This window comes from Meleagris gallopavo, chromosome 26, assembly GCF_905368555.1.
Source record: "Meleagris gallopavo chromosome 26, MGAL_WU_HG_1.1, whole genome shotgun sequence".
Lineage (NCBI taxonomy): Eukaryota > Metazoa > Chordata > Aves > Galliformes > Phasianidae > Meleagris > Meleagris gallopavo.
Genome location: NC_139429.1, coordinates 5,326,874 through 5,346,233, shown reverse-complemented (window position 1 = coordinate 5,346,233; position 19,360 = coordinate 5,326,874). Strand labels below are relative to the sequence as shown.

At 54.5% G+C, this 19,360-nt stretch overlaps 2 protein-coding genes across 9 annotated transcripts in view; one reads left to right on the top strand and one right to left on the bottom strand.

Annotated features, from left to right (window-relative positions):
• The window catches only part of DSCAML1 (DS cell adhesion molecule like 1), a 79,454-nt gene extending 70,119 nt beyond the window's left edge, over nt 1-9,335 (top strand). Inside the window, 14 exon segments of the mRNA XM_010723738.4 lie at nt 355-494; nt 1,977-2,130; nt 2,305-2,422; nt 2,506-2,669; nt 2,752-2,850; nt 4,204-4,392; nt 4,711-4,998; nt 5,069-5,224; nt 5,341-5,371; nt 5,527-5,645; nt 5,880-6,032; nt 6,152-6,346; nt 6,562-6,873; nt 8,460-9,335. Of these exon segments, the coding sequence (XP_010722040.2) occupies nt 355-494; nt 1,977-2,130; nt 2,305-2,422; nt 2,506-2,669; nt 2,752-2,850; nt 4,204-4,392; nt 4,711-4,998; nt 5,069-5,224; nt 5,341-5,371; nt 5,527-5,645; nt 5,880-6,032; nt 6,152-6,346; nt 6,562-6,873; nt 8,460-8,902 (2,561 nt within the window). The 3' untranslated portion in view covers nt 8,903-9,335.
• Nucleotides 9,336-16,583: 7,248 nt separating this feature from the next.
• The window catches only part of CEP164 (centrosomal protein 164), a 37,655-nt gene continuing 34,878 nt past the window's right edge, over nt 16,584-19,360 (bottom strand). For all 8 annotated transcript variants that reach the window (XM_085209080.1, XM_085209073.1, XM_085209075.1 and 5 more), the window contains one exon: nt 16,584-18,802. In XM_085209080.1, coding sequence (XP_085065206.1) covers nt 18,703-18,802 — 100 coding nt within the window. In that variant the 3' untranslated portion in view covers nt 16,584-18,702. The remainder of the gene's footprint in view (nt 18,803-19,360) is intronic.

The following is a 19,360-nucleotide window of genomic DNA, read 5'->3' as shown; positions in this document are numbered from 1 at the left end:
TCTTTTCCTTAAGTGCGGATATTTAAATATTTACACCCTGCCTGCCCTACTTTAATGCCATTATCTCTGTAGCAGAGCAGCTTCTGCCCAGTGCAGCCCTGGGAAGTGGCAGCTGCTCAGCACACAGCTGGGCAGGGCAGGGCTAAGCCAGCGGGCAGTGAGTGGATTAAGGCGATGGCCACTCAATGCCAAACACCATTTCTAAATCAGTGCTGCAATTATCTCTCCTGCCCTCCATGTGGGCAGGAGTCTGGGCTAGCATGGAAGTGGCCACAACCATGCTCCACGGGGTTGGTACAAGGGACCTCATGTTCCTCTCATGTTGTCAGTGCCATCACATACTTGCTCCTTCAGTTCCAGGTCCCCCAGCTGGCATCAAGGCTGTGCCATCCTCTGCCAGCAGCGTGGTGGTGTCCTGGCTGCCCCCAGCAAAGCCCAACGGCATCATCCGCAAGTACACCATCTTCTGCTCCAGCCCCGGCTCGGGGCAGCCGGTAAGGGCACAGCGATGGGGACGGGCTGGGGGTGGGAGCTGGGGAGCTATGGAGCTTGTGGATGGAGACAGAAGTAGGGATACGGGGAACCTGCCCCATATGCTGCCAAGAGGATGATGCAGGTGGTGCCGTGCATACAGCCTGTGGCAGTGCAGGGGTGCCCAGGCCACCCTGGAGTGATCCGTGAGTCACCTGCTGCCTCCCTCCAGTGTTCTCCCATCTCAACGCTCACTCCAGAATGGGAAACGTGCAAACAGCCAACCAAAAATAAAACATAAATTCAACCTGGTCCCATCCCTCCTTGGTGAGAGAGAGGTTGATGGGAGGTCTGCAGACTGGTGCTTATCAAAAGCTCCTTCTCAAACTCATTTCACTATCTGAGCCTCTGGTTTCCAGGGCAACATAATCTTTTCATCAAAGCAACTGGTAAAACCGCTGGGATCCGATATTGTTTTCCTGGCATCTTGTCAAAACTGTCATTTGGTTAAAAAAAATTATGTATACCATGCAATATTCATATAGGTGTCTGCTTGTGGGGTGCGTTCACATCTGCGGGCCCCACCAGGGTGCATGTTTGGAGACGATGAATGTGCAGATGCCCACGCACAGCCCTGTGTATGCACACAGAAGTAACACGTCCATCCCTCGTGATGGCATCTCCATCTCATGCCACGGTTGAGGCAGTGGGGAAGCACGGGAGGATGGCTCTCCCCATTGTGGTGTGCAGGAGATGTGGCCTTGACGCGCGGCACACAGGCAGAGAGGTTGTGTGCCTGCACTGTGGGGCTGGCAGCCAGAGCGCACCAAAGGGATCCCATGGGGCTGGGACATCTGTGGGCAGTGCTGGAGACCCTGCGGGACTTTGGGGACTCCATCTCTGCCACCGCCATGCTGAAGGGTTTGGCTGCCCAGCTAGGGCCTGCCCTGTGCCCCACTGCAGCCCCGGGCGGCCAGGAAGCGTCATTTCTCCGGAACAAATCATGCCGTCGCTGCCATCTGTTCCTCGCGCACTGGCCTGGACTCCCTGGAGAAATTACGACACCAGCCGGCTCACACCGGCATTAAGAAACACCGAGCGGAGCCGAGCTGCTCTGGGGAGCGAACCCACAGCACCTCGAGGAGCTGTGCTGCTGGAGAGCTGGGTGGAGCTGTGGGGCAGTGGGGCAGTGCAGCTCCCTGCCGAGTGATGGGCGCAGGGCTTAAGCCTGCTGGCCCTGGGGATACCTTGGGTATGGGAGTGATGGTGGTGCTCTGAGTACCAGGGCAGTGGAGATGCTGGGTGGTAGCGATGCCCTGAGTATCATGCTGGTGGGGATGCCTGGATGCAGGCAGATGGCTCAAGGATGAATTTTGCCAGCTGACAGCTCAGGTGCTGTTTCGCTTGTGCTAATGCTGTTCTCCCAGTGTCTGTGTGCCCAGGATGAGGGCTGTGTCGGTGAGGCTCTAACAGAGCCATGCCTTCTCCTGCCTCCCCCCCTGCAGGCCCCCAGTGAGTACGAGACCAGCCCAGATCAGCTCTTCTACCGCATCGCTCACCTGAACCGTGGGCAGCAGTACATGCTGTGGGTGGCTGCTGTCACCTCTGCGGGCCGTGGCAACATCAGTGAGAAAGTCACCATCGAGCCTGCTGGGAAAGGTATGTGGGATGTGTGGGGGCCTCTGTGGGACAAGCATGCTGGTCCCATGCAGAGGGTTGGCCACATGCAAAGCCGGAGCCATCGTGCTCAGTCATCTCAGCGTGACCACTCGGACAGTCTCTGGGCTCAGCAATGGTACCAGCAGTGAGGCTGACCTCCTCCTTGCTCCCCAGCTCCAGCCAAGATCATCTCCTTCGGAGGCACTGTCACCACCCCCTGGATGAAGGACGTGAGGCTGCCCTGCAACTCAGTCGGGGAGCCGGTCCCCGCCATCAAGTGGACCAAGGACAGGTACTGGGCACTGTGACATGGGACAGAGACCGCTGCTGGCTGCAATCCTGTGGGGCTGACATTGTTCTGTTCCCTCCCGGCAGTGAGGACTCTGCCATCCCAGTGACAGTGGACGGGCACCGCCTGATCCAGGCCAATGGCACACTGGTGCTGCGCTCGGTGAAGGCAGAGGACTCTGGCTACTACACCTGCACTGCCACTAACACCTGGGGCTTCGACACCATCATCATCAACCTGCTGGTGCAAGGTGCGGGGTGCTGCTGGAACACGGTGCGTGCTGTGGGGTCGGGGTGTGCATGGTGCTCACGAACATTTGTGCTCCTCCACAGTGCCCCCAGACCAGCCTCGCCTGACTGTGTCCAAGACCTCAGCCTCCTCCATCACACTGGCATGGATTCCTGGGGACAACGGGGGCAGCTCCATCCGAGGTACGTCTCCAGACCCATCCCACATGCTGCAAAATAAGGCTAACGCTTGCAGGAGGGGTGCTGCTCTACATGAGTGCCTTTTTCAGCAGGATGCAGGGAGTGAGGCAGCTAACAAAGGGCACGCTGTTAATTACGCAGGTGCTGGTGGCTCCAGTTCTGGAGCTCTGCCGGGCTCATCCCCGGTGTCTGTGGGCTGCAGGAGGGCTGCGGGACCACCCCTGCCTCCCAGAGCCTCATTTCTGCTCTGATTCATCTGATGAATTATACGTGGAAACAGCTGCGCACGGAGGGGGGAGCGGGGAGAGGGGAAGGAGACCTCGCTTACAATTAATTAAAAGCATGAAAGTAATTACAAGCAAATCTCCCCAGCCAGCAGCCTTTCACTCCAGTGGACTCTGTTGATAAATTTGGTTATAATTGGATTAGAAATATTAAAAACATGCTGCATGTACTAAATAAATGAATGCCGGGTGGCAGGCAGTGGGGTGCTGGGTGGGCATAGGGATGGGGATGGGGCAGCTCAGGTGTCCCATGCTTTCATCATGGGGTGATGGAGGCAGTGGTGCAGGAAGCAGAGCTCTGTATGGCTCCTGATGCACACGCAGCGGCAGAACAGCCACTATCTTTGCTTGAGAATTCGCAAAGGGAAACATGAAAATAGCCACATCTGGCGATGTGATGGGGAAGTAAGTGGGGATTTTGCATCACCAAAAAGGTCAAAACAGTCAAAGAGGTGGTTCCCACAGCAACGGGGCCGTTGTGCACACACTGCAGGGCAGCCGTGCTCCGTCCCCGTGGCCAGGAGGTGCCAGGCATGGGCAGAGCAGCAGTGGGTGCGGGCAGCCCCATGGTGATGGGCTCCATGAACTCCCGTGCCAGTTTGGGGCACACGCTCAGCATTGGGTGAGCAGCTCCGTGCTGCGCCGGGCATCGCAGCACCGTGTCCCGACCGCTGTGCCCCTCCATGGGGAAACCCAGAGTGCCCTTCTCTGACATCTGGCTGCTGGCAGCGTAACAGGTTTGCTCATCCAGGACACGGTGCGCTTCCTAATACTCTTAATCATGGGAAAGGAGGCGGCGTTCAATGACAGAAGCAACTTCCGAGCGGCTTCCCAAGGGAGCTAGTTAATTCTGGCTTTCCCTTTATAGCCTCACACCAATCAATCACGTTCCGCGCTCCCCGCTCTCCTGTGCACAACCACAGTAATTGGAGGTGGAGGCGGGCGCAGAGCACGGAGCTGCTCAGCACGGGCTGAGGGCTGCCTGCAGCCGGGCCGTGCTGCGATGGGGATGGCACTGCCGGGGGGCTCTGTGCTGGCTGTGCCTGCAGCCCCCTCCTCCTTCAACCCGCAGGCTTTGTGCTGCAGTACTCGGTGGACAACAGCGAGGAGTGGAAGGATGTCTTCATCAGCTCTTCCGAGCGCTCCTTCAAGCTGGAGAGCCTCAAGTGCGGCACCTGGTACAAAGTGAAGCTGGCGGCCAAGAACAGCGTGGGGGCCGGGCGCATCAGTGAGATCATCGAGGCCAAGACCCACGGCAGAGGTGAGCAGGGCAGGAGGGCTGGATTGACTGCTGCTGGGCTGGTGGCAAACAAACCCAGCACTGCTGCAGTCACCGCCACTGCAGCTGAGTTATTTCTGCCCTGGAACCTCTGCCATCGTACGCCACTGTGCGCAGCCCAAAGAGATGCAGGTGCTTTGGCTCGGGGGCTCCCTGTGTGCGTGCATCTCTGGGTTCACCTGCTGCACCCTTGCTTCCCACATAGCTCCTTGGTTTAAAAACTCAGGGATGGGGCGCATTGGAATGGGGACTCCCCGTCCTCAGCTCCGCGCTGTGACGCTGATGGCTCCCATCCCACAGAGCCCTCCTTCAGCAAGGACCAGCACCTCTTCACCCACATCAACTCCACGCATGCCAGGCTCAACCTGCAGGGCTGGAGCAGCGGGGGCTGCCCCATCACCGCCATCGTCCTGGAGTACCGCCCCAAGGGCAACTGGGGCTGGCAGAGCCTGCGCACCAACAGCTCCGGGGAGGTCTTCCTGACCGAGCTGCGTGAGGCCACCTGGTATGAGCTGCGCATGAAGGCCTGCAACAGCGCGGGCTGTGGCAATGAGAGCACACAGTTCGCCACGTTGGACTACGATGGCAGTGAGTGGGGAATGGGGGGCTGTGCTGTCCCATGGAGGGTTGGAGTGCTGAGCACACGCCTTGTCTGCAGGCACCATCCCACCCATCAAGTCTGCGCAAGGGGAAGGGGACGATGTGAAGAAGCTGTTCACCATCGCCTGCCCCATCATCCTGGCCACGCTGGGAGTGGCCCTACTCTTCATCATCCGCAAGAAGAGGAAGGAGAAGCGGCTGAAGCGGCTGCGAGGTGAGAGGGGCTGGGTACTGTGTGTGGGATGGGGTCCCTTACCTCTGCATGATGTACCACGGTGATGCCTGAAGGCTCATAAAGCTCCCATCCTCTTTCCCCCTCTTTTAACACAGATGCCAAGAGCTTGGCAGAGATGCTGATAAGGTGGGTCCCGGGATGAGCTCCTGGCACAGGGACAGGGGGGCTGGGGGGGTGCTGAGCCCATGGCTGGTGCATGGGGAGTCCCAACCTGTGCCAGGCTCGAGCCGCGGGGGCTCTCCCCAGTAATCGCCGGGTGTGCGTCCCCTCTTACCTCACAGCAAGAATAACCGCAGCTTTGACACGCCGGTGAAGGGGCCCCCGCAGGGCCCCCGCCTGCACATCGACATCCCCCGCGTGCAGCTCCTCATCGAGGACAAGGAGGGCATCAAGCAGCTGGGTAAGCACAGTGTGGGGACCGCAGGGGTGGCACAGTGTCCCTGGGTAGACTCCTTCCTCCTGAGGCATAGGGGTGCTCTGGTTTAGGGGGTTTCCTGTCCCACCCTATCCCCACCCCAGGGATGCTCTGGTGCACAGAGGGGCAGGAGGTGTCAGGGGATGTGGTGGGTGAGCTGAGCACAGACTAGCAGGCCTTGCTATGGAAAGAGATCTGAGCTGCAGCTGCTCCTCACAGGAGACGACAAAGCCACGATCCCGGTGACAGACACTGAGTTCAGCCAAGCCGTGAATCCCCAGAGCTTCTGCACAGGCGTCTCATTGCATCACCCTGCTCTGATCCAGAACACGGGGCCGCTCATCGATATGTCGGACATTCGCCCCGGCACCAGTGAGTGCTGGGCTGGGTGTGCTGTGGGCGAGTGGGCCACGGGGCATCTCCCCCAGTGGGTAAGGAGGTGGTTGGCTCTGGGACTGAGCCCGCATGACGTTGTCATCACTGTGCCATAGACCCCGTGTCAAGGAAGAGTGTAAAGTCTGCTCACAGCACTCGCAACCGCTACTCAAGCCAATGGACCCTCACCAAGTGCCAGGCGTCCACCCCGGCGCGCACCCTGACCTCGGACTGGCGGACCGTGGGCTCCCAGCATGGCATCACCGTCACTGAGAGCGACAGCTACAGCGCCAGCCTCTCGCAGGACACCGGTATGTGATGGGGACAGTGCTCACGGGCTCAACCCAAGAGGATGAGTGCTGGGTGGCGGAAGGATTGGGGGACAGCCTGGCTGCTTGGGGTCCTTGGTGGCTCCTGTGCCCCGCTGCTGGGGACGGGCGGGCAGTCCCACAAGGGGAAGGTGAGGATGGCATTCCCAGTCGCGGGATAGGGATGGGTGAGGACCTGATGCCCTCTCCCTCTGCAGACAAGGGCCGGAACAGCATGGTGTCAACCGAGAGCGCCTCGTCCACCTACGAGGAGCTGGCGCGCGCCTACGAGCACGCCAAGCTGGAGGAGCAGCTGCAGCACGCCAAGTTCGAGATCACCGAGTGCTTCATCTCCGACAGCTCCTCGGATCAGATGACCACGGGCACCACAGACAATGCCGACAGCATGACCTCCATGAGCACCCCCTCAGAGCCCGGCATCTGCCGCTTCACCGCATCCCCACCCAAGCCCCAAGACAGCGAGCGCGGCAAGAGCGTGGCCGTGCCCATCCCACACCGTGCCAGCAAGAGTAAGTTGAGTCAAATAAGGACGTAGAGGCAGGGCAAGGTGCTTCCTGCAAAGGGAGGGCGGAGGAGAAGTCTTTTCATGCTCCCTTTGCCCCTCTGCCCAGTGGCCGCATTTCAGTATCATGCTTTTTGCATGCTTGTTTGCATTAAAACACAAATGGTACACATATCATAATACACACGTGTCAGAAGCTGTTGGGCTGTGTCAGAACCTAATAGATGTTGATACGATCTGTCAGAGGCTGATGCATGCCAGGAGGTTGTAAGAGGTTCTGACACAATGTTTAGAGATTAAGACAGAATCTAACGTGATGTCAGGATTTCCCAGAACGTGCAGTATTTTAATCAATCCTGGAAAACTATTAAAAACTATACCAATAGATTCAAGAGCCTGACAATAAAATAGATGCTGACCGATTCTATTAGATTTCAAGAGATTCTGACAGATTGTAGTAGGCTTTAAACGACTTGTCAGGTTGTGAAAAAATGCATTAGAGTCTGACAGAATCTGAAAGAACCTCATGAAATCTAATAGCCCAACTATTGTTCCAGAGTCTTCCAAATAACAGTATGTTTTAAAAGGAATTTTTCATACCCTATCATGGATTATCAGAATCTGGCAGAACCTGTGAGATTGGGTCAGGTTCTAATAGATCCAATGAACAGAGGCCAGCTGTTCCAGCTGTTGCCAGATGCTTCCAGCTGCTTTACACACATGTTCCAGATGTGGCCAGCTGCTTTACCCCACTCTTGCACACCTCTTTCCAGATGTGCAAGAGGGAGGAACAGCTGGCCACATCTGTTCTAGATGTGCCCACACCCCGTTCCAGATGTGGCCAGATGTTTCACCCTGCTCCTAACTGCACACCTTTGCAGATGCTTCCAGATGTTGCCGCATGCATTGCACCTGTTCCCCATGGCCCAGCTCTTGCAGATGTGCATCTGTTCCCGTGGGGGGAGTCTGCTGCTACAGATGTGGCCAGCTTTTTCCATCTGTTGTACACCTGATCTCAATGGGGCCCTCTCTTGCAGATGTTGCACATCTGTAGACAGATGTTCCAATGATCAGAGATGTAGGAAAAGAGGGAGCCATGGTGCTTGGAAATCAGACACTCAGACCATGAGGGATGCTGCTATCCTGCTCCTTCTCCATCTCTTTGCGTGATGCCAAAAATGGAGGAGAAGGGAAAATGGTTTCAGTTGAAAAGGGGAGATTGAGAGTGGAGATGAGGCAGAAGGTTTGGCACTGAGGGCGGTGAGGCACTGGCACAGGTTGCCCAGAGAGGCGGTGGTGCCCCGTCCCTGCAGACAGCCAAGGTCAGGCCGTTGGGGCTGTGAGCACTGCTGGAGCTGTGGTGTCCCTGTGCACTGCAGGGAGCGGCACCAGGCGCTCTGAGCTCCCTTCCAACTCAAACCATTCTCTGAAATGCAGCAGGCACAGCACACAATACACACCATAGATACAAAGCAGAAATCCATCACAGCAAACCCCCGTGTGGTAGCACAGTGCAATCCGGGCAGCGGCACTCAGCTCCATCCCCAGGGCGCGATGCTCCCCATCCTCACACCCCCCTCTCCCCTCTCTCAGGCGATTACTGCAACCTCCCGCTCTACGTCAAGTCGGACGCCTTCTTCCGCAAGCCAGACTCCCACGAGCCGTGCCCTGTGGTGCCTCCCCGCGAAGCCTCCATCCGCAGCCTGGCCCGTGGTTACCACCCCCCTGCCCGGCACCTGACGCTGGACCCCGCCGCCAAACCCCCAGGCCTTCCTCCTCCCTCCTCCTCCTCTTCCTCCTCCACCACCTTACCTCAAAGGACTCTACCCGTGCCCACCGCGGCCAGCACCGCGCCAGCACCCGCCCCAGCGCCCGCTGCCCCTGCCGAGCCCCCCGCCAACACCACCACCACCACCACCACGCACTCCAAGGTGGGGGGCTCGCGGGACTCGCTGCTGGAGATGAGCACGTCGGGCGCAGGCAGGGCGCAGAAGCAGGGGGCCGGAGCCTACTCCAAGTCCTACACGCTGGTGTAGGCACCGTGGACTCAGCCCCTGCCCGCCCCTATTTCTATTTAAGTCACGGACCTGTACATACGGAACTCTTTTGTATAAATGAAACTATTTTCTTCTTCTCCAGATGGAAAACAAACAAACGAACAAAAACAGGGCACAAAGAATTTGATGTTACAGATTAAAAGAAAAAAAAATATAATATATATGTAAACATATATATATTTCACATCATTTTGAGAGGGGCACAAGGAAAGACTCGGCGACTTTTTTTTGTTTTGTTTTCCCCCCCTGATCTCGTCAGTGGTTTTGACAAAGGAACGTCTCAAAGACATTGCATGCTATTTTACTGTTCTGAAAACAACAGGAGTTGCTTCAATTTGCAAATGCTTATGTGTTAATACCTTTTTCTATGAAAAAAAAACCAGCGCTGTGTGCAATAAAGGTTATGTTTATAGCTGGGTGTTCTGCGGTGGCTGAGCGTGGGCCAGGATGGGGAGGGCAGCAGCGGGGACAGTTGATGCCAATGCTGTTGGCATTGGGCTCTCATTCACCCCTTATTACCACTGCTAGCTGCTGCTGCTCAGCACATCCCCCTTTGCCATCTGCTTGTTGGAGTCCTACAACGCTTTAAACCCAGTGAAGCTGGAAGCTGCCTTGGCAGCAGCGGGTTTTATGGAGGGGAGACCCAGAAAATGAGCTGCAATGACAATTTCTTCTATTTTCATCAGTTTTGGTGACTGTCAGAGCTGCCCTGTGCCAAGGAGCACTGGGGGCAGACAGGAACACCCCTCCTTAAAGCACAAATCCCCAGAGCTGTTGTGAATGGCATTTACTTTTGCACAACTTTTCTCCCTCAGTTTTAACAGGTGGCTGGAGACAATATACAAGTTTTCCAACTTGCATGCAAGGAGGACACTGATTTCATGGCAACTTAATGCTGAAGGTCACATTATGCAGCTCCAACAGGGCTTCTTAAGTCCTGAAATAGTGTATGTGGCTTGCTATAGGGTAAGGAGACAAGAAGGGACAATGTGAAGGAGCCAGTGAGGCTGAGAGTCACAGTGACCAGGCACAGCCGTTCCCATGGACGCACGACACAGAGGCTGCAGCTCTGCCCTCATCAGCCCACCCCCATATCGGGTCTGCCTTGCAGCATTCATAAAATGAAACCACTCCTGCTCTCTCTGAATCTCCCCAAAATCAGCGAAAGCGTGGAAAAGCAAATCAGCCTTTTCCTAGCATGTTTCTAAGAGTGCAAAAACAGCTCAAGCCCATTTTAGACATCACACCCCGTGCAGAGTTTGCATGGAGCCAAAAGCCCATCCCAGAGCTGTGTCACAGCAAGGCAGCCGTGCAGCAGCTCTGAAACGTCAATCCCGGACTTGAAATAGAAGAGGCAAGAAATGGCAAGTGTGTTCTCAGCTGTGAGAGTAAGTGGATTAGCGAGATAAAAAGAACAACAGATTACGAAGTCTTTATTATAATCGGCTAGCACAGATTTCCTTCTACATCTTAGCAAGAATTCTCCACCTCACCTTCCCCACCAGTTCCAGACTGTGGCTTTGCATTCATTAACAGAGGCCAAATTCCTGGCGCTTGGCAAGCATGCCACCCCTTCCACTCCCTGTGACCCCGCTCCACTTTGCCACGGCTGCAGACCCTCCCCGGGACGCCCCAGAGCTCACTGCCTTGCACAGCACAACGAGGCAGGAGGTGAAGGACACAACATCAGCAGCTCTGCACAGAAAATCCAGCATCAGAGCCAGCAAAGAGGTGGTGAGAACACGTTCCAGTCATCAGAGCATCACCGCTCACAGTCAGCATCTCCTCTATTTCCTGGCCCTTCCATTTGTGCCATAGCTCCTGCTCTCCTCACCTGCTTCTCAAACCTTTCCTGGTTTCCCAGTCTGGCACCTCCCACCTCTGCTTCCATTTTCTCCTCTTTCTCAACAATTCTGCAACATCCTAAAGCCAGCACTCAAAAATGGATGCTATAAATCAAGAGAACCTCAGGTCCTGTCCCTGCCAGATGTGGAACAGGTGTTGTGGTCTGCAAAACTCTGAAACAAGAGAGAGGGCAAGACAACAGGCTGACAACAGGCAGCTAAGCCAAAGCTTGGGGTGGTAGGGGGCTGCCTGGGAAAGGAGTAGCCCCAACACAGTCTCATCCCCAGCCCCACTCCAATATTCCAGGACCCCCGCATTCCCCAAGAAAAGAAGAAACCAGGTCACAGCATGCAGCACACCTCCTGCTCCCTCACTGCCTGAAGCACACAGCCTGAGGGACATCCCTGCTCAGGTCCAAGAGCAAGGGAAGGAGAGGCGACTGCCCTGCCTCAGCTCCAGCCCAAAACAGAGGCACGGAGGAGGGCTGAAGCTGATGAGAAAGAACCCCACCTGGATGCTTAACTGCTGCAAATTGCTCTTAGCTGTCTGTGCCCTGTTCCCCCCATCCTAGGCTTGCAGCTCCCAGCACTGTGCTTCCACCAAGGCTGGCAAATGCCAGCTCTGCCACATGGATGTCAGACTCCCACCAGGAGCCCTGTGGTTGCACCTCGGTCTTCAAGGCAACGCTGTCCGGGGAAGGAGCCACCAGGAAAAAGATCTCAGCGACCAGCAGACAATCTACACACACCAAGAGCTAGGCAACAGGGTCACCACGGCCACAAATCTCGCTGGGGAACACAAAACACAAAAGGAGGGGCGGTGCAGGGCACGACGGCCAAGGCAGCTACTTCTTCCCCTGCTTCTGCTGCTGGTATCTCCTGAAGTGGGTCTGGATGGTGAGAGCTGCCTTCTCAGAGGGATCACTGAAGAATTTGCCCTCACTGCTGGCATCGGGGGTCACGTTGCCTATGGTGAGAACCAAAGAGCTCCGTGAGCACAGGGACATCAGGAAGCTGTGAGCCCACCAGCACACGCAGGAACAGAAGAGCAGGGAAGCAGGAGGCAGAGAAAAGCCCAGCCTCCCCGGCAGCTCTAAGCCCTCTATTTACACAGCTTTACTCCCCAAAGACCTCAGCTTCCCCACGTTTAATCACCACGTATGATACTCACTTACTTTCACACACACAAATAAGATTAGAAAAAAAAGCCCGGCGCTGTACAGCAATAAAGCTCTCATGCTGATAAATGGGAGCCCTCCCCACTCCACGCTTAATGTGGCATTAGGGAAGTATTGTGAAATTCAACAGGAACTGAATCAAAGCCACTCAGCAGTGCTCTTTTAACCGACTGTGTCACCGCTAAGCACCCCCCGAGCAGCGATCAGAAATCCTGATGCCAGATGCTGCTGTATAAACTCACCAATGTCACCTGAACCCATTTTTATTCACATCCTAAAAGAAATTGCGAAGTAAAAAGATACATAAAAAAGTCCACGTTGGGAATCGGCTCCCTCCTGCCCTGCTTAACAAGATACATCGTCAGCTGTAAATCCTGCCTGCTGCAAAAATCAAATGCCAGAGGCTGGGGAGCCGCTGGGGGCACTTAGAGCTGTGAGTTTCCAGAACCCAACCCCCAGCTGTGCCGGCTGCTGACAGCTCTGTGAGAAATACACCGGCTGGAGGAGCTCGGCGAGGCTCGGCAGTGACAGAGCCCATCAATAACAGCCCACTGCTGAACCAACACCAGTGCCACCGCCAGCCCAGGAAGCCCTAGGGACCTTCATCTGATCACAGCAATGAAAACCCCAACACAGCGGCCAGGTGAGACAGAGCTGTTAAACTGAGGAGTGTGCAGGGTGAGCAGCAGCACCCACCCCAGCATCGCTGTACCTGCCTTCATCCGATTACTGGACGGGGTGCACTGAGAATAGAAGCAGACAAATCCTATTTGCTGAGTGCTGGAAGTCTTACAAGAGCAGGGAGGAGGGAAAGTGGGGGATAGCCCAAGCCACGTGTTCCAGTGGGGCAGGCTGCATGGGAAGGGGGAGGCAGGGATCAAACACACATGCTGCTGTCTGTGTGGACAGCACTGCCTCCCCCCCAGCTTCACACTCACCTTTATCTCCAGAAATTGAGTAGATGCTGTTGTGACGTGAGCTCCTGCCTCTCTAGAAAGGCACAGAACAGAAACACAGTCAGTGGGAGCAGTCCTTTCCAGCCAGCGGGGATGCACTGAATGGGACAGGGCTCCACTGAGCTGTCTGCTATTCACTCCCTTTGGGAAACCTGAAAATACTTACTGTTCCCTTAAAGAACCCTACAGAGCAGTGATTAATTAATTTGCACTTGTGAGAAGTCCTCCGAGGAGAAGCAGAAAGAAGAGCTGTGTGTCAAAAAAATCTGGTCTGAGAGACTTGCTAGGAACACCTAAGGATGAATACTGGCACAGCCTAACCTCACGAGGGGTGCATTTCAAACCAGCATGGAGCCGGACTGACTGGGTTGGTTTCCTCAGCTCCAGCCCCTATCACAGTGCTGCAGCCCCTGGGACATCAGGTCTGCTAGGGAACGTCTTCATCTCTGTAAGATAACAGCTTGAGTTTGGCTACAAACACCATCCTACATTTTTCAGCATGCCCTGCCTCCCAGAATTACCCCATTCTCTCTCTTTCAAGGGAAAGAACAAATCTCTCCCCCTTGCCCAAACCTTCTGTTCCAAGCAGGCTGTTTGGTTAACAGATGTTTGCTGCTTTTTATTTGAGCTCTGCACCAATCCCTGCCCTCGCTGCAGCCCTGTGCATGCCAGGCACCCTACTTTCCATACACACCAATCAAGGGCCGCCCAATGCCAGCACAGACCAGTGAGGCAGCCTGGCAGCACACTCTGGGTACAAGAGGTGCCCCGTGCTACCACTGCACTGCCCGAGAAAGGCCTAGGGCTGCACAAGGGCCAGCAAACAAGCCCTCTCCTCCCTACCAGCTGCCTTCTCCCACTGCACACAGCACTCACATCGCTGTCCCTGCTGGTGCGGCGGCTCTGCGACACACACTGGATCTGCCAGGGCAGGGGCTGGTACACAAGGTATGGCAGGGGCTCTTCTTGGAACAGGCTGGTCCCGAGCTGGATGGAGAGAGGATTTGCAGCAGGTCAGAGAACGGGGGAGAAGTGGATGAGCAACAGAAGAGCTGCTCCTGCATGCACATCACCACTGATGACACCTTGCTAACAGTGGTGAAGCTCAGCTTGTCATCCCGGCACCACGTTGATGGGCAATTCTCACGGGCTGTTCTCACGGTCCTGGTCCCACAGTGCACAGCCAGCATGGGATTCACAGCCCACCAGAATGCTTGCTGCCCTCTCCTCCTCCTCCCACCTGACATCATGCTTGCCATCAGAGATGACTACAGGGACACAAGCAGCAGGTCAGGAAGGAAAGATACAGAGGCAGCAGATTGTGCTGCTGAGCTCTTAAATGACAAGAACTAAAGCTAAGCAAGTCGTGAAAGCAAACACAGATGTCGTGGATAAAGCTGATGCCATGTGGCACTGTGTTAAGTTCAGGTGACCCTCCTGCTCAAGGGGCTTTAGGACGTGTCCCACCAGACAAGCATGGAATCCTCATCCCCCTCCCCCAGCTCCAAGGTATTGCTGTAGGCTCAGGTGCCCCCAGCAGCAAGCAGGGGGTGGTTTTCTTGCCTTCCCAGCCCAAAGAGCTCCAAGATTCGCTCCCCATTTGCAGTACCAGTGCACGAGACTGGAAAGCCTAGGTACCTGCACTTTGCAGTTCTCTGCAAAGCAGCTGATAAATCTACTTTGCTACAGCCACAGAAATTCAAACGTGCTCAAACTAGCTTAGAGTTGACAAGATAACAACCCCCACACTTCTAGAAATAAGACAGAAAGCATTAAATCCTACCTGCTGCCAGCTCCAACTCACCTGTCCAAATGCTCTCACCACAAAAAACAGTGCTGTCATCAGGGTCCCCAGCATGGCTACAGTCTCCAAAGGTCTCCCACCGTCCTGGGAAGCCAAAGCTCTGGCAGTGATGCACTGTGGTCTCTGAGCAGCAGTGACTGAAGCGTCCCCTCCTCCAGCAGGCCGACTCCAAGCTCCTAAATGAGCTTACAGCTTGTGTTCATCCTGGCACCGTAATCACACACTGTCCTCTTGCTCTTCTAATCACTGAATTTCTCCGACGTATGCAGTACCAGCATTCCAGGAAAAGCAAATCCTCTTCTTTCTTATGTACCTATGCAGACCTATGCACACTCACACACCCCAGACCCACTGTCTGTTTTGGACTGCTTCTCAGCAGGATGACAGCACTGCCTCCCGCACCCAAAAGGCATGCGGAGTCCAGATGTGAATTTGGGTTTCTCAGTACCATCCCATGCTCTTTGCCCAGCAGCTGCTTCAGAAGAGCTTCAGTTATTACCTAGGCTCAACAGCGTGCTGAGGTCTGTGGCTCAGCATTGGGTTCAGCCCTTCCAGTGCTCCATCAAAACAACCTTTGCATTTACTATGGCTGAGCAGGACGACTCAGACTCAAGGTCTGGGGATGGTTTGTGTTTTGTTCTTAAGGACGTGCATCTAGCTATCACCCACCATTTCTACATGGCCAGCAGATTCTTCCTGCACCTCATCTGTCCTTCAGCTTCAGTAGCTCCCCTCACTCCCCGGCACGTACAGCAGCAACTGCCTTCCTTCCTTCCAACCCCCTGCATGCAGAGCACAGCTGTGCACAGCAGCAGCACAGCCCTCCGTGTGTCTGCGTGCCTCGTGCATCCCAGGACCACATTTGTCTTTGTGTCTTGCTGCTGCTGTACCAGGAGCTCAAATCATATTACAGTTGTCAGAGTCCTCCCATCCCCATCCATCCGAACCTGGGATTTCCAGCTGTGCTGAAGTCAGAGGTGGAAAAACAAGGGCAGGAGCTGAACCTCCTTTCCCTATCACTTCTGCCATTGTCTCTGTTACACATCTGCAGCCTCCCAGCACTGGAGCCTTCACTCCAGTGTTCAGAGACAAGACAAGCTGAGCTTTTAACCAGACCACCTTGAAATGAAAAGTCCCAAAGGAGCCAACACGCAGAGGGAAGGGCAGATTGTGGAGTCCCACAGCTGCCGGGAGGTGGTGGGAAGGGGAAAGGACCAAACCATGGGCAGAGAACAGCACAGATCCAACCCTCCTTGGTGGTGAGAACGTTACCCAGCGACACAGCAGCACAGGACCTCCAACAGCAGCTGCAAGTTAACCACTTCTAACCCAATCCACGTTATCCAGGAGCAGCCCCAGAGCCAGGCCCCGCTCCCCAGCAGGGTGACGCATCCCAGGGAGCCAGGGCAGAGACAAAGCAGCCAGGAGAGCACCCGGACCCCTCCTGCACCTCCCGCAGGGCTGGCCTTGCTCTGCAGGCACACAGCCCGGCTCACAGCCTTGACACGAAGCTCAGAAGGGAGACAACCATTGTAATGAGTCTGGATGACAGTTTTATGAAAAGGGCAGGATACAAGCCCATGAAAAGCTGTCCTGCTGGCTGAGAGCCCCGTGAAGAATTGCTTTTGTAGTTTTGTTTTTCAGCTTTCTATCTGCCCCTGCGTTTGCTACCGTGGCCAGACACTTAATAGAATAATAGTAATAAAGCTACAGCAAGCTGAAGTGGTCTTAAAAATTGCCAGAGATGACCTTGACAAGACAAAACATGAAGCAGCCTGGAGAAAAGTGAGGGGAAGATGTGAAAGGTAAGTACGAGCTGGCTATCTGAGGCTACAACTGGATGGCTCAGCAAGGAAAAATAAAGCCGCAAACGTCACCTCATACAAAACAGACTCGTGTTGATTTAATTTGCTTACAAAACCAGATACAGCGATCACAAGTTTCAACAGGAAGAATAAACATGTTTCAAAATGTATTATTGCTAAGAAAGCAGGCGCTTCCCCCACACTACCAATATATGCTTCTCAGAATGCAGCCTGAGCTCAGCTGCACGGCTTTGGGTACAGCATCCACTGCCTCCCCCCACCTTCAGGGAGCCAGAAGTCCAAAATATAACCAGAGATTCTGCCACGTGTTCCACCAGTAGCTGGGAAACCAAGAGCAAAATCCTTATAGACAGGGATTGGCATAATCTGACAGCAGACGGGAAATCTGCATTTCCATCCATCCCTTCCTATGGAGAAGGGATTGCCCCAGACAGCTGTGGTCACACGAGGTCTCCCAGCTCAGCCCAGCTGGGATTTCTTCAGCAAGGACATGAGTGTGATGCTACCCACTGCAGAAGATCCCAGGACAAAGGCTGGCTGAGGAATTTACAAAATATTAAGGAGTTCAGCCCCGAAAGAATAAAAATAAATGCAAATACGGACATTCTTCCTGAGAGTTCTAAAATGTTCATCAAAAATATATTTCTATTTGCATGTAAACATTCCCCTGCCACCCTCACAGCACAAATCGCTGCAATGTTGTGCCAGTGCACAACAGCCAGGAAGCAGAGCAGGAGGGGGAGCTTGCTTTACTCTGCTGCACATCATTAGCCACACTGAGAAGCACAAACAGCACTGAAGGGTGAAGAGCAGCAACTTCGCCATCCTCCCCGCATCAGCTGTCTCCAGAGAGAGCGACTTTGAAGCTGATTTCTCACAGATGGGATCCCTTGAAATGCAGACTTCTCATCAGACAAAATAGCAAATGGTACAGCGTTTTTTTAAAGCATTAAATATTTAAAGTCAGCTCGGAGAAATGACTGATAAAACAACCAAATACCACTTTCCCCACTTAGCAGTATGAAAGCACGGCCTGACTTCTCCCACCCCTCTGGCTCAAGCAGCCCTTCCTACCTCTGCATGCCAGCAGGACGTCGCTGTGCTCTGAATGCAGCCCATCCACAGCACCACAACCACAGCCACCTGCTGAGGTGCGAGCTCACACTGGAGCACAACGTGTGCCAACCCCTCAGCCCTGCTCCCAGCCTTGTTTCAAGGTTCTGGGAGACCTGCTCCAAGCTGCAAGGCCAGCCCCCAGCGCTCAGGTCTGCCACGCAGCCCCGCTGTGCAGAAAGAGCCCCAGCTGCTGAGCTCCAGATCCCCCTCCCCAGGGCAGGGAAGGATGCAGATGGGGCTTTGTCTCCTCGCAGTCACACTAGGCTGAGTTCCCCAGCACTGCCTGCACCAGCAGGCACTGCTCCGTGCTCTCCTGCCATCCCTGCTCCGTGTTGCCATCAGCACATTTGTAATACATGAGCTGAGCTCCCATAGCACAGTTATGCTGTGCAGTTCTGGCCAGCCTGGCAGAAAGAGGAGGACGCAGGGAACTCTTTCCTACAATATCTGCCATGAAAACCACCCTTGGTGTTGTTCCTATTGTTTCCACACCAGAAGAGAGGAACATTTCCCAGAGTCAAAATCTGCTGTTTCCCAATTCTATAGCCATTTTGCTGCCCGTTCTCCCCTGCTCATGCACTCGCCACAGAAGCCAGATGACTTGGCTCATCTGTAATTAAGCATTTGTTGGGCATCAGTGTGGGCTCATTTCCTGATACATTTCCTCTAGCAAAGTCTCAGCTAGATTCATGTCCTCCCCCTTGACCAGTTACTCAAAGTTCTCCATGATTCACAGCTATGTCTCACAGTTTCTAGAATACTAATGAGAGAACTGTTGATTTATTGAAGCCCTGATATTTCACCACTGGATTAAACAGTCTATAAAGTATATTTGGACACATTACAGGATTAGAAGAATCCACCTGGGAAGTTCACTTCCTGCTCCCTCCACTCTCTTGTAAAGAGACTTTATTTCAAGGGCACAGCACAAAGACAGAGATGGCTGGGTATCACCAAAACCCACCGTACCATTAGAGAGACTGCACAGCCCCCAGCTATCATCTCTCCAGGTCCTGTGCCCAGAGTCGAGGGCTGAAAACATCGAGTCCCACCTTTCAGTAACGGTACACTTTAATTTGTCTGTTTTCATCCAGCCCTAGCTGAAGTAGGCTGGAGCTGCTGGCAGGGGGCTTCTCTGCGCCTGGGAAAAGAGGTCTGACAGCTGGGTTAAGGAAAAGCATGGCTTACACAAGAGATTAGCAGGCATGAGCACAGCCAGGAGACAGGGCAGGTACTGAGGGGCAGGAACCAGCCTCACGCACACGTGCTGCCTTCAGCCCTCTGCATCCAAGTCAAATGGAATTAAAGGGGGATTATGGAATTCAAAGGAGCACTGTGCTCAGGACAGCGTGCGCTATCAGAGGGCCTGAGGGATTTGCTGCTAATATCAGTGTACACTGCAAAGGAGATACTTACAGCCCCAGCATAATGCTGTTACAACACAAACCTGGAAACATTCCCATTAGGTTTCACTCATTTATGCATCTCCAAATTGAGCTAGACAGGGCAGCTCCACTAGGGAGCCCACGGCCTCCCTGCACAGCCATGTGGCCACCTCACCTTGCAAGTCACAGCTGCACACACAGCTTGGGCTGTGCTCATGGCTCCCTCACACCAGGCTGCCTGTATCAACTGCACCAACCGCATGCCTACAACAGCAGGCAGAATTCTCACATTACTGTCTCCAACTGTTGTGTTTCACAACACAACTGG